Raw genomic sequence first — 15,279 nt, 5'->3', positions numbered from 1 at the left:
TGCCCAACTCAGCCACCTGCTAATTTACCATGGAGCCCCGTAGCGTGGAGATGAAAATAGATACAGCACAACCTAGAAAGAAAAAAAAAAAAAACACACAGACCTTGACATTCAGTTCTCTTGTGCAATACTGACTTTCTCAGAAAAAAAAAACCCTGCTTGTAACAGTGCCTGACTAGGCTTTTGATCTACACCTCCCCCTTTTTATTCACTATTAATGAGATAATTTAATTCTCAGCCAATCAAGGGTGACTAGGAGGAGTGAGCTCTGAAACCATTCCGTTTTCTGACTGAGGTGGCGCCTGCAACACCTACACTACAATTAAAAGCTTAAACAATGGACAAGGTAGTGTGCATGCAACTCTGCTCCTTTTTTTCCCTCTGTTGTCCATTGTCTTACATGAAAGACGTTTCTGTTCTGAGTGAATGTTACACACAGTCCATTACAGGCTATAACAGGACTGGTTAAATGAGTTTAACCCTGTTCTTAGAATGGGTGACTACTTCACAACTCCTCATAAACCAGAGCATTAGGACCAGAATACAGGTTTAGGGATGTAACACAGAGTCACACAAAGTCCAGATAGCATGATTTCATTTTGTTTTTCAAATAAACTCTTCCAGCCTGCGGGGGGGATGAAATAGGTCAGAGGCAGCCCTCCTTGCTTTGCTCAAGAACATTAGAAGGATTAATAATTCAAAGCTTATCTCCTACAAACAATTATCTGGTGCAGGCAGGTAATCCAATATCCTGCTACCTCCCAACCTGGAGTTCCATTTATTTCATGATTACAGGAAGAAGTGTGACAAACATTTCTCCAAAGTTGTTCTGCTGTCACACACAAAAAAAAGAAGATGAATGGTTTTATTCCTTGTGCTTCCAGGTCTCTGAGGTGAGGCCACATTAATTTTTCAATTTCAATAGTATTGCATTTGTGGCATAACCTGGACTACAGTTAATGTGGCTTGGATACTGTTGTGTGTAGACAGAATGATATATGGAGGACTGGGAATGGGAATGCATACAATATCTGCAATGCTTAGTTACCAGTAACACAACCATTGCATGCCCTGTATTGCACATATGCCTGAGTAGCTTCATATGCAATAGTTTTTAGGGGTTGTGTTCCTCCAATTTATTCTTCAAAACATCAGAAAAGTTAAAAGGTGTTTGTGTTAAGCTGTTAAGAGCCCTTTGCAAAATCAGGATAGTTTCAATGGAAATCTGTGGTGTGTTGGCAATTTTTGTCTACATTAATAATTTTAATATTACTAAAAATCTTGGGATTAAGTGTTTAAACTTATCGAGAACAACATGTATTATGAAGTAATATATTCAGGTAGCATTAAGGTCAATTCTTCAAACTTCATATCATTTGGTAATGTGGTGTAAAGTTAGAATATATCAGTAAACACCTGAAGCAATTACTTTTCATGTTGTTTATCAGTGACTCTTGCTTAGCAGTATCTAGACAACACTGTATTAAAATGCTATACTGCTTCATAGTTCTGTACAAGCTATTGTAAAGCCGCTCAAGACCACATTTTGTTATAACCAATTCTTACTGTTTACATTTAGAGGGTGATTGGGTTTGATTATTGTTATTCAAAAACTAGGAACACTTTCAAATACCATGTGTATTTTAAATGTAGCCAATATAAAATGTCAAGTTACTGTCAGCAAAGCATCTGTATAATAAATAGATTAAATAAACAACCTGCAACTACTACAGTAAGACTACAGGACCTGTACACGGCTGCTACAGGCTGTGTAAGTGTTTAACCAAACTAGCCTCAGGGCATAGTCCAGTTCACTGAAAATTATTACAACAACGTTTAAAATAACTTCAAACAGGGTCAAGCTTTTGGATTAAATAATATTATTGACATGTAATACCAGGTTAGCAAAATTAAATAGGATATTGTATTATTATTATTATTATTATTATTATTATTATTATTATTATTATTATTATTATTAGCAGCAGCAGCAGCAACAACAGTAGTAGTATTTACAACACTCGTTTTAAAACCTCTTTCATACTTTAAAATGAAAAAAACAAATAAACAATATTTTTTCCTCATTTGATGAAACCGTTACTGAATTTAATGCTGGCCCTTTAAGACTCGTCGCGAAGCTGTTCGTCAATATCAATTAGCTTTGAAAGCTATAAATACGGTAGACTGTTACAATCACTATCTTATGCGGATAACCCGTCGCATCTGAGTTGACCACACTTCGCGCCAGCCTTTAGCCCACTTTACCTTCCACACTTGTTCAAAATGATTCAGCTATTTCAAATGCATTTTACTACAAGTAAAACAAAAGTAAAATGAAAAATAAAAAATCTGTTTTATTTAGATACGGTATAATTCCTGGGTTGCAGAACGTTCCAGGTACAGTAGTAGTTTGTAATAAGATGATTCAGCAAAGGCTGAAACAAGATACTAGTGCTCCACATACAATATCGTCTTACACACCTATAGACCGGCTACAGCAATTTAACTGCAAGATCTTCTGAAGAGTGCTCTACTTCCGTGCTGTGTCATGTGACACAGCAGTGTAATAATTTGGTAATAAAGTATGATTGACGATTCAATGCAACTAAAGCAAAATGCAATTATTATTTTATTCGTATGGATTTATTTTGCAGACACTTTTATCCAGGTTAAAACAGGGCAGTGCATACATAGGTGCAATGCAAAATTAATATTTAAATATAGTATAGTAAATCCAAATTAAACTACTAAGATGGAACACGTTAGGGTTACAATTTATATCTACAATGACGTATTAGCAGTGCAATAGTGCAAGGCTCGTGCATCAGCTAAGGATCCAGCAACGTGATGCTGAGGTCAGGCGAATACAGGAGGGGGAGAGCAAGTGCAGTCTAAACAGGTGAGTCTTGAGGACTGTAAAATTCACTTATCTAAGTTATATTTGAAAATATGAACTTTATATGCGTGTCATTCTTTTAACGTATACAACAACATCACAAATATAAACAGAGGAAAGAAATTATATATTTTGCGTGTATTTTATCAGATTGGAATATGCAGATAGTGAGGTAAAGCCAAGGTGTCCTCTAGTACTGCCTGCTACTAAATCGTGTCCTGTGTGGTAGCTATCTGTGTATGGTCTAGCTGCAATGAAATGAATCGTATTCATAATTTAAATTGAGATTCTAACACAATATTAAACATCTTTCACTCCAAGCTTCAAAGAATCAGACCACGTGACATGCAGCAAAGCGAAAGCGCTGTCCTTGACAAACCTTTATTTTAGGATTTTAAAGCCTTGCTCGCATTTATTTATTTATTTATTTATTTATAACCAAAAATGCCGCAGTACCCTCTGTACCCGGTAGAGAGCAGAAGTTCGACCTTTTAAATGCTATTATTATTATTATTATTATTATTATTATTATTATTATTATTATTATTATTATTATTATTATTATTATTATTATCCTATTTGTTGGAAAGTCTATACAAAAACAAAGACTATGTCAGCTGCACTGCTTATTCGCTTATATAACCAAAATGATTAAAGCCGATCTATAGTGGCATTTCCCTCGTGTGCCAGAGGCGCTGGCTGACAATCCACACACCTTGTGCCCATGCTCACTCCGACACCAAGCGTTTATAGCTCAGAGCAGGTTCCAAAACGCGATACTAAGTTCAAAATCATTCTGTTCTGATTTGCCAGTCTGAAGATGTTTAAGTCAAAAACTTATCAGCAATCAACATTTTCCAGCTCTGAATTTCTCCTGTCTGGTTGAGTTATTTACTAATATGGCGATGCTTTTATAAATTAATTTATTTTTAATGTCGTTCTGTAGCAGGTCTCTATAAGCGAGGCAGAAATGCGCATCCCACAGTTCTGCATAATAATCATATTGGCATACTAGAACGAGCGACATGTTCGGCTCGGAGATGTTGATTTTCTTCCTCAGTGAGTGACAGCTGTTGCTTCGAAAGACACTGAAACGTCACTCCACAGGACCACAACCACAGCCCAATACTACAATTAATACCATCTCCGTACAGAAGAAGAACACGGAATGACAACTGCGAATCTGCTGCCAAAGAACGTTTTCTGCAACCCGAATCTGCAGTTTATTCAAGGGGATTTTACAAAACGTTTTTAAATCCAGGAACAGAAATAATAATTTTAAAAAAGGCTTGCATTTCATTCTCCACGACTGGATATGAATTGGGAGAGTTGCTATGAAACCCATCTTGTAAAACCAGCACCCGGATGTTGCTATATTATAATGTTGGCTAAAACACCCAGGGATGACTGTTATTGGAAACGTTTGTCTCAATAACATGGGGGTCGGGTGAAGGGGAAAAAATATATATATTATTATTATTTTGTTTTTTAAATGTATTAATGAGGAAAGGAGAATGCATGAACAAGAGACACGGAAAGAAGGTAAAACACTGTGTTGTGGGCTGTATTGTAATCAGTTGACGCGACCGAAGCGCTCGTGGAAAGGTTTAAATAATCCATATGTGTCTCTTTTGCCCTTAAGCTAATGCATTTTATTTTGCTGTTTGCGGCTGGACCTACGTTTTTTTTTCTTTTTCTTTTGCTATGACAATACAGATTTTCTTTTCATTGAAACTGTGGAAAGAGCAGTCAGCTGAATGTTGAGTATTGAGAAAAGGTAGGAAATATAAAAACTTACAGAAGTTAAAAGGAACTCGGTAACAATTAATTTTCAAGGGTCTTTAAATGAACCCATTGCATGCCTTTTCTATAATACATATGGTACTGAGGTAACCTAAATCAAGCTTATGGGTATTTTGTATGCATTTCTTAATATATATAACTGTATGGGCAGTTATTGGACTTCAGAGTCAACAAACTGTTGAACCTTTTAAATTAAGCGTTTCGTGTCAGTCGCGATAGAACTTAACGCGACTGACGAAAAATGTAACGTGAAACCCTGCCAGAGCCTTATTATTAAGCAGTTCATTTGTAACCTGGCAATGGCACCAGCTGTTTCGCTGTGCGCTCTTCTGAGCGTCATCTGATGTAGCCACATTTACACCTCACTATTTGGTGAACTGACATCTTATCCGTCGTTTTGTTTTGTTTTACCTGTAATGAAAGCTCTTTAATTTTCGTCTATCTATGAAGTTTTTTTCTCCTTTAAGAGATACGAGGTAAGTGATTGCATTCGTTTTGTTTTGGTCTGGATCTTTCACCGTGTACAGACAGTATGTATGCCTGTGAATTGTCACCTCATCCTTACTGAATTCGACTACTAACTGTAAAAATAACCTTCAGAATATCATTCTGAAATGAGGCTTGATACCAGTTTTTGAAAACGTTATGCTACAATGTGCATTTAATACTGCTGTCTGTTGTCAGATAAAAAAAATACTACCATAATTATAAAAAGGACGACGTTGATTACAAGTGGCATGATTTATGTGAATCTAATTAGCGTCGTTCAGCAATATTTATATATGTTTGTGACTTTTTTTATACAACGTGCATGGATCTTGGACCATTCCATGTTAAATTACTACAGTTATATATTTTTGTGTATTCTATACGAGGACTGACGGTTCAATTACACGACTGATTTGAACAAGTGATTTCTGACAGCTTCGAATTCACGCAGTTATTGTGGATGCTTTTCCTATAAGATGTGTGTCATATGCGTTGATATTGTGATGCACATTGCATAGCGTTTTCCGTTTAAAAAAAAAATAAAAAATACAAAGGATGTACATGCAGTATCATTGTAATAGATCTCCAAAAGAGAGATTACGCCAGACTGGTTTTAAATTTCATGTGTGATCAGAATGAATTGAGTTTATTGTCTGCTGCCATCCACCTGGCCTCCACAGCACTCACCCACACATGCACCAACAGTCAGGCAGGACAGAGGTGTAAAACAGGTACTTTTATACCAGCAAACAAATCAATATTTGACCATTGTTAGACTGTTTTTAGACTCCAGGCTGAGGCACATTAGACGTATTGTCTAGCTTGTTCCTACCGGGTCTTACTTTCTCTACTTCCCATTACCTGGAGGTTCTTATGGCCATGAAAAGTGCTATTAGTTCTTGTGTTGTATTCTATTGTGTTGTTATTGATTATGTCCTTTTTTTTAAATTCGCAGGGGCGAAGTATGCCAGCAGCACCAGAGTTCCTCTCCCTGGTGACGTACCAGGCCTTCAGTCAAACAGCTCCGCACCGCCCAAGTCAACTGCTTTCTCCTGGCAGGCAGCGATTGATGCTGCTAGACAGGCCAAGGCTGCACAAACCATGAGCACCAACACCCCCGCACCTGTCGGATCTCTAGCCCAAAGAAAACGGCAGCAGTATGCCAAAAGCAAGAAGCAGGGCAACAGTGCGAACAACAGACCTCCCCGGGCACTGTTCTGTTTAAATCTCAACAACCCCATCAGGAGAGCCTGCATCAGCCTGGTAGAATGGAAGTATCCTTTTGTCTTTCTCCTGGATGTAATTCTTTGCTATGTGCATGAGGGGTTTGTGACACGGCAGGAAAACAAACCCTACATCGGCAGCACGCTATTGTGAAGTGGTGCAGAAGGCAGCTGCCGATTGATCAAATGCTCACACTATTGCTTTTACTGCCTGGAATAAATTCAGACCTGAGCTGGCCAGAGGGAATATGTCACCCTATATATAGAGAGAGAATAATGGCTAGCAGCTTGTGTATTATAATACTGTAAACCCATCAAGGAGATGGAGAAAAAAACAAACAAGTTATTGGTTCCCAGCAGGTAATTGCATTCCTAATTTAATGTACTGATAAACTTAATTTGAACTAAGTGGGTATAATGTGTTTTTTTCCCTATGATTTGCAGCTATCAGCCACTGATGGACGTAGTTAAAGCAATACATAAATAAAGAAATGGTTTGCGATATCAGTTCCTGAAGCAGTAGAAAGGGTCATATTAATGTAAATCACTAACCCTAACTCTGGTCTGTAGTATACATATAAAAACAACCGTCCCCGGAGCACAGTGTGTGGATGTTAAATCTGATCTTGTACGGTTTGAACAGCTGTCATTTTTCAGCATTCCTACAAATATGATTGAGGTAATAGGTATAAATGAATATCGTATTTACTGTAGGGATTCAGAAAGAGAAAAGGGATTGCTATTTAATGTGCACAGTTCTCAACCAGACATTCGCTATCCCAATCCCTATGGAATATGAAGGCTGTGTGGTCCAGTGGTTAAAGAAAAGGGCTTGTAATCAGGAGGTCCCCGGTTCAAATCCCACCTCAGCCACTGACTCATTGTGTGACCCTGAGCAAGTCACTTAACCTCCTTGTGCTCCGTCTTTCGGGTGAGACGTAGTTGTAAGTGACTCTGCAGCTGATGCATAGTTCACACACCCTAGTCTCTGTAAGTCGCCTTGGATAAAGGTGTCTGCTAAATAAACAAATAATAATAATATGGAAACCATACCAGGCTGAGGTATCAGTTCCCTTTTTTCATGGGTGTTTTTCCATGCTTCTCCCAGGATTGTGAACTAGTGTGAAGCTACACTGTGATGCTGTTTGGTGCAGGTTGAGAAATAACGCGTTCTCATTTTAGGCAGTGCAGTGAAATATTAAGTGGATAATACAGAGGTTTTAATTGTAATCCCATGACCGTCTCTTTGCACACCACTTGCTTTAAAATCCCACAGTACGATAGGTGTTGGAGACAGACTTGCATTCATAAAGAACTGCGTGGAATAAAGCAGTAGAAAACTGACCAGGAGCTTTGATATCAGATTGAATTTGACCTCTGCTCTTGGGGTTTTGTAAAACCCTGGTAGAATAACACAGCAGATGACACACATTCAAATGAGGTTCACTTGCTCAATCAACCCCCAACCAGGAGACTACTGTAGGTTAACACCACCTGAATTCATTTCACGAAAGACCTGCACTGTCATCGGAGCAGATCTCCTGCCTCTTTATTATGAATCCTTAAAACCTTATCCACTATCCAGGCCCGGGGACAGAGTGTGATTTCTGTGTTTAACATTAGAAATTTCCATGGCAATCCATGTATAGGCCTGAATGTTATATGTGATTGTTGTATTGCACTGTTGATGTATAATTTCCTTAACCATATGCGCAGGCCATTTGATATCTTTATATTAATTGCAATTTTTGCCAACTGCGTGGCCTTAGCTGTTTACATCCCCTTTCCCGCAGATGACTCCAATTCAACGAATCATGACCTGGTGAGTGTTCCTGGTTTCTTCTGTTTTATTTTGCATGGTTAAGTTGCCTTTCCAGTGTAATACACAGTGGTAAAAACACAATGCAGTATCTCATGAACGTATGCCCTGCCACCCCATTTAATAAGGGTGCATAGGCCCCCGTTCATCCAAGCTTTTTACTTCAAAACGCATCATTTTTGTGAAAGGAAAACTGTCATGAAATAAGTGGGAAACATTGCAGAAGGATCAAGTGAACTTGTTTCTTTTTTAGTTGTGTAACATTTCTGTAGTGTTGAAGAGCTTTGACAAATAGAAGACAAATATATTCGCTTGTGTATGTTCCTGTCCGTTTTTTGACTTGTTGGTTTTCTGCTAAGCTGAACATTGTTCCACAACATTGTTCCATTTTCTTTCTTGAGATGGTGCCTGTGGCATATCTTTTAAGAATATACAGATGCACAGAAGTTTAATGCAAATGTGTCTGTCCTTTACCAGTTGCCAAAGGTGCATCAACAAATGCTTTGAATTTGTTACCATATTATTCTTACTACTTTTAAATATTGGATACACTGACTACTAAGAGATTTTTTGAGCAAAAAATATTTTTGAACCGCCACTTGTTATTGGTTTGCCAAGGTGAAGCTCATTATACACTCTGGCATTACAAATAGAGGAATAATTGAGTAGAAGCTAGAACTGACAATTGAATTGCATTTGATCAGAACCGTCCAGTCCTGGTCTGCCTAAATGCTCGGAGAGGAGCGATTGCGATATTTACCCAGAGCTGCTTCGAGGCTGTGCTATCTGCATGACACACAGTGGACCAGATGGTCACTTTAGGCTGTGCGTCATCTGGACCTTATATGCATTGCGGGCCTTGCAATCAAATTAGCATGAAATGGAAAAGCCAGCGCTTAGTGCTTGACGCTATGCTTGGAATCAAAAACCAGGAGACAGGGGTTTCATGAGTTTGCTGTGTGTACCCTCCAATTAGAATGAAAACCAACCCCTCCCCTACCCCCCCAAACTCTACCCATCCCAGTAACACCAACCCTGGGTCTGCCATAGGAAGTCTGCCTTTACTGCTGCTCAAGAATAGGCATGGCCCCTCCAGCCCATGTTAGGTATGCTATCCATGTTGAGACAAAGGGATACAGGCAAGCACAGCCCACATCCAATTGTTATACACTCTATAAATTCAGAATAATGTTTCTGGGCAGTCGTGGCCATTTCCACTGTCATATCAGAAGGGTTATTCGCTCACATGTATGTTTGACTGTGAATACTACTGTATACTGTCTGGAGAAAAGTGTGTCGTACCAACACAATATAAAATCCAATTAATTGGATATTGTCTCTGGCAGTTGCACACTGTTGACGGATCTAAACTTATTCAGCAATTTGTAAACGGCCAGTTCCAATTACAGAGCTACAGCAGCCTCGTTAGGCAGTGGATTTAAAGAGAAAGGCTTTACAGGCTATTTAAAAAGCCTGCATTTCAAAGAAACTGCTATTTACCTGTAACCAGAAGTCGTAAATGAAGGTTATATAACATGAAAATAGTAGAAGCTTGCAGAATTACTTAGTAAAACTGCCCTGATCATTTTCGTATTGATTTTGATAGCTGCTAGGGTGACCGATAAGTTTGCTCTGAATTATTCTTCTTAATACCTTACAAAGGAAATTTGTTGATTTACAAATTGAACGATTAACCCTTTAGAAGATTTTATAGACTCTGAGAATCTTAATCTGATAGAAGTTATCTTTTAGATAACTTGCTTCTATTTCTCAGAGCATGCTGTTGTGATGCAGACTGAAAGACTGTCCCCTTTTACAAGTTTTATGGTTTTATTTTACTTTATACTTTAGCCTTAATGAGGTGATTTCTGAAGCTGTGCATGTTTGAAAGAGATTCTGCATCCCAGTGGGGATTTAATGAATACATGTGTATTCCCTTATAAAAGTTTACCGTAGTAAAAGCAAAGCACAGCGTTAAACATGGTAAAGCAGTATTGTAAAGACTAGCAAGGTATGGTAAAGAATATTAAAACAACATGGCAAACCAGAGTAAACTATGGTAAATGCACAGTATAACCAAGGGAAAAACATGGGAAAACTGCAAGAATACAGTGCAAAAATACTGTGCTAAACTTTTATAAGGGTTATTACGTTATCTTTTTAGTTGGGTTCTTTATGACTTCTTAATCCAGCATCCACTAGTCCCTGTCAGAGTGTAGAAAAGTCGCATTGCCTATTGTATACATTGCACAGTGTTGCGGATACAGTCTGTCGTGGGGCTGTTGCAAGCTTCTCTTACATCACCAATCAGCAGGAATGTTAAAAACAGACATCTGTTTCCTCCTGCAATGTAGGAAACAGAATTATTTTTACAGAGACTGTGAAAAGTAATTGTTTACATTAGGAAACATTATTCATTCCCAGATACCAAAGTTGACGTCCATTTCCCACAAGAATCTCACACTGGTGATTTATAATGCTTCATTGAAACATTTTCAACACATCTCTGCCGTGGTAGTACCATGGATTCCTGAAAGTGGTTTTTAAGTTTTATTGACTTTTTAAATGTGATATTATATATATATACTATCAGCACTACATTAATTAAACAAATACATTTAGGAATTCTATGTGGCTGCCATTCAGTAGCTATACTTTATGATGGCTATGGTGCCACCTTAATTTTGATTTAATCCAGGCCCCAGTGGAGAAAGGGGAATACTTAAAATGGTCAATAGGACATGAAAGGTTATCACTAAGACCAATATCCCTTGCATGTCTGTCAGAATCCAAGCTATCATTTTGTGGGTTATTTTAAAACCTGGGATGGATTTTCTGCTCCACTAACTGGCTTCCTGCATCAAGAGTATAAAGCTGCAGAACGAAGGCTCCCACAGCGTAGCTCTCGCAGGGAGCTCACATCGGGTAGCGCTTCGTGCACAACTCGTAATTTACATAATGCTTCAATCACCCTCAACACCCCTACCATGTGACCATAATACCCCACGAACCTTAGGTTTAGGGTTAGGTTATTGTTATGAAATAAACTTTGTTTTATTGTGATCGGGCTGTAGCATATAATGATGACGTCTATTACGAGTTGTGCACGCAGCACTACCCTGTGTGAGCTATGCTGTGGGAGCCTTCGTTCTGCAGCAATACCCTTCTCTCCTGCTTTGACACTGAACCTTAATACTAGACTTAAGTTGTTTGCTTACTGCACTGGATGTCTGTGACCGGAACAGCTGTTTTTCCTTCATAATGAGGCTGCACTGTGCTTTCTTCCTCTGCTGAGCGGATGTGAGGAACACAGAACTTAGCTGTGCATACGCTGGTCCGTTCCACGCTGCAGCAGGTTTAGTGTGATTTCTTCTTTTTAATTGTGTGCAGTGGACAAGCCTCTAAGATTAAGCTTTGGGGTGGATTAGCTGTAAATAAATTAGGACACAGGACTGCATGTGTGTCACAGAATGAGCGATTTGTCCGATTCAGTGGCATGTAGACGGTATCAGTCAGTGGTAGCAATGAGGACTTTTTGCCAACCTCATTTAAACGTTTGACTTTCTTGCTGTGAAGAGTGTAATTAAGATCACAATGATAAAGTGTGAAACCATCCTGTGCGTTCTCAGATATTCAAGGAAGCTGTTCATTCTGCTTTCGTTAATGAGCAGTAAAGCCCATGATCCTATAAACATCAAAGGCTGTACAACATAGTATATAAACATATTTACAATCTTTACCTAAAGACATTTGCTGGGATTGTGTAGTATATGTTTATTGTGCTTTCCTCCCTGAATATTTATATGGCAGTTTAGAAAGCTCAGGATGGGGGCTCCCGAGTGGCGCATCCAGTAAAGGCGCTCCGCGTGGAGTGCAGGATGTGCCCTATAGCCTGGAGACCGCAGGTTCAAATCCAGGCTGTGTCATTGCTGACCGCACAATTGGCCGAGCACCGTCCGGGTAGGGAGGGATTAGGTCGGCAGGGCAATCCATGGTTCATCGCGCACCAGCTACCCCTGTAGCTGATAGGGCGCCTGCGGGTCTGCAGTGGAGCCATTCAGATCTGTGTTGTCCTCCGGCACGATAGGTCTGGAGGACGCGTGTTTCAGCCTCCATTTTCCGAGTCGCCGGGGGGTTGCAGCGGTGAACCGGGATAAAAATAATAATTGGGCATTCTAAATTGTGGAGAAAACCGGGGTACAAACCATTGGCGACGACTAAATTAAAAAACAAAACAAAAAAAAATGCTCAGGATGTTCTGTGAAAAGGGCAACACTGTGCTGCAGAAAACAGTCCTCTGGAAATGACAGAAGTAATGGGCCAAGGGGGTTGAAGTGTTTACAGAGCACCCTGCAGTTTTTACAAGAAACGCATTACTTTACCATTGCTGTATCCCACGTTGCCTGCATCACAGCCATAACATTTTCAACACAATACTAAGTGTTTGGAATTTTTTATTCACACATCATCACGGGTCATAAATCATCTGGGAATTACTGTGCATTTCTTAACTTTTACTCAGCAGCCTCCACCAGGAGACTTTCTCTTATAAACATAGCAGTGAATCCAGAGAGTCTGTTCTGTATACACCACCGTGTTTATAAAAGAAGTTGAGGAATGTATTCCCCAAAAGTCAGGATTATGTTGAAAAGCCTATCGCTGCAATACAGACAATGCAGAAAAGCGCAAAGGTACAATAATGCTTATTGCAGAGTATATTATGGCACTAAAGCATGGCTAAAAGATTTTTGTTCTCCATAATTCTACCAAATACTTGGTTGAGAGCTGTTGTTTTCAAAACATTCTGTTCAATGAAGTTTCTGGCCATTTCCCACAGGAATCTCACACGCTAGTGATTTATAGTGCAGTGTTGTCTGTCTTACAACAACAACATCAGTGTAGCATCACGAAAGCAATGCTTACGTTTTGAAAATCGTCAGCCATACTGTCAGAAATACAGTTAAATACAACTTTTAAAAACAGCTTTTACATGTTTTGTAGGACTGTTATTCCCTTATAAACTCATGTTGAGAATATCCACTGTATTAGTTGTTTCCTGTAAAATGGTCTGTATAACAATTTGGAAAAATGGCCTTTCCCATTTTAGCTTCTGGTTACCTTCTTGAGCTACAACAGCTTGCAGGTGAGATTTGGCAAAACCGTCTGCTACCGCAGTATTAGCCAATGTATAACAGCTTTTAAAATGTGTCATGTAGGTTTGAATAGGCAGGGAAGCTTGTGTCCTGCAGCTAAATGCCTTTGGGGAAAATAAACAAACTTGCTGGAACAAAAACATGGTCCGCTTTCTGATTTAAAACAAACAAAAAGTTTCTGGTTTGGCATAATTCAAATAACTTTGTAGTTGAAAAAAAGGTTAATTCATGCAATAAAATGCAAATGTAAAGCTATATGTAGCAAATGAATGCACAGTCACTGGTACCGTGTGTTAATTAAATTAAAAACAGCATGTCATAAAGGTATCTATTGGTAATTACAGTGCTAGGAATGGCCACGACTCCCATTTGCCCCATAAAGCAATTGCATTCTCATTACAAGAACACACAGTAGCACCGCCTCTTAAATATGGCTTTGACTACAGAGCTATCGGTGTAGCATTGTATATCCACATTGTTTATCTGCTACTGTATGTGTGTTTTGTACGTTTAGAGAATGCCAGAATCAAACCTTAATATTCCAGGGCTGACTCGGAAAGAGTTCTTCAGTGATGTCATTGACCCCCATTGTGAAATTCCTCTTGAAAGCCCCTGGTTCAGCAAAGCTTAAAGTTTAACATGTCGGAGATTGGCTTAGATTATTATTGTGACCCATAATTGCAAATAAAAACAAAATCAGCAACACATAAAACAGAGGCAGGTACTAATATACTGTTGATTTGCATTTATTATATTTACATAATGAGGAATTTATTTCGACAATGTAGACCAGCTAGTGAAAATGCATTTTGAAAATACATAATTTTATTATATGTCATGTATGCAGCATTATACTGGATGTATGTGCCTCCAAGACTTAATTCTAAAACAGCTTCCGCCTATCAGCCAGGCAATGCAAGTGAAATGTCCTTGTAGGGGACACAGGGCTTCACCTCTGAGATTGGGTTTAAATCTGGTCATAGAACTGAGGGTCTTCTTCTTCTTCTTCTTCTATCAAAAAATATCTCTTAGCAGGGAAAGATAAACAACAACCTACTTAGTGTACAGCAGTGTGTTTGTTAAATGGTTTTTTTTTTCTCTGTCTGGGCCAGCAAACCATTTAAGTGTTTAAGATAGAAGCCTGATGCTTTGAATTTTGTCTGCTCACGTGGCAGCAGAGGCAGCTGGGATTAACCTTGGTGCTGGCAGCTTCTCTGGGTCTCCGAACACGCTCAGTGAATGAGGGTCACCAAGGATGCCAGCGGGGGAAATGGGCATGGCCGTCACTGATTTCTAGTTGCTGCTTTTTAAATTTTTTAATGGTCGTCCTAGTATTTAAAGCAGCTTTCCCAGGTGTATAGTTAAACAGTTGCTTTCCCTGGCGCTCTTTTAATTAGGCTGGCAATGCTGAATTTATAAAGGTTCTTGGAGGGATTACTGACTACCTTTTCAGTTTAAAATCAATAATGATATAACAGCTGGTCTTTCTCTCATACAGAGCCATGTCTGATTTCAGATCCCCTGGCAATAGACCAAGTTGTCTTGTTCATTAAATACGTGTAAGTCACAGAAACACAGCCTCCCCCAATGTAAAGCAGTCCTTTTTAATATTCTGTTCAGAATAGAACATTATGTTGAGGTTAAATAGTATACTTTTCTCATCAATTAACATAAAGGGCTTTGCATACGCAAACATGCCAAGCGGAATAAAACAATTGCAAATTAGCATGAAAAGCCTTGTTAACAAAGATAATTTTAACAGACTTTGTGATCCTCAAGGCCGGTTTATACACCATCACTTGACCGTCGTTATAAAGAGCAAGGTGACTGGCGATTATCGCTGTCGCGTTGTCGTGCAGTTTATGGTGTCGCCTGACAATCGCCCTGCTCCAAAAC

The 15,279-nt window shown here is 39.0% G+C and overlaps 1 protein-coding gene across 16 annotated transcripts in view; it reads left to right on the top strand.

The window, feature by feature from the left end:
• Positions 1 to 765: 765 nt before the first annotated feature.
• LOC117412172 (voltage-dependent L-type calcium channel subunit alpha-1D-like) overlaps positions 766 to 15,279 on the top strand; it is a 96,687-nt gene continuing 82,173 nt past the window's right edge. For 10 of the 16 annotated variants that reach the window (XM_058988418.1, XM_058988415.1, XM_058988407.1 and 7 more), the window contains exons 1-3: positions 3,723 to 4,438; positions 6,144 to 6,462; positions 8,128 to 8,233. In XM_058988418.1, coding sequence (XP_058844401.1) covers positions 4,411 to 4,438; positions 6,144 to 6,462; positions 8,128 to 8,233 — 453 coding nt within the window. In that variant the 5' untranslated portion in view covers positions 3,723 to 4,410. Of the gene's footprint in view, positions 894 to 3,722; positions 4,439 to 5,021; positions 5,176 to 6,143; positions 6,463 to 8,127; positions 8,234 to 15,279 lie in introns of those variants that run through there. The other 6 variants (XM_058988416.1, XM_058988410.1, XM_058988413.1 and 3 more) reach the window with 3 other exon arrangements.

The sequence above is a fragment of the Acipenser ruthenus genome, chromosome 16, assembly GCF_902713425.1.
Source record: "Acipenser ruthenus chromosome 16, fAciRut3.2 maternal haplotype, whole genome shotgun sequence".
Classification (NCBI taxonomy): domain Eukaryota; kingdom Metazoa; phylum Chordata; class Actinopteri; order Acipenseriformes; family Acipenseridae; genus Acipenser; species Acipenser ruthenus.
Note: the sequence above shows the minus strand (reverse complement) of the source record. Positions and strands in the feature narration are given on the sequence as shown.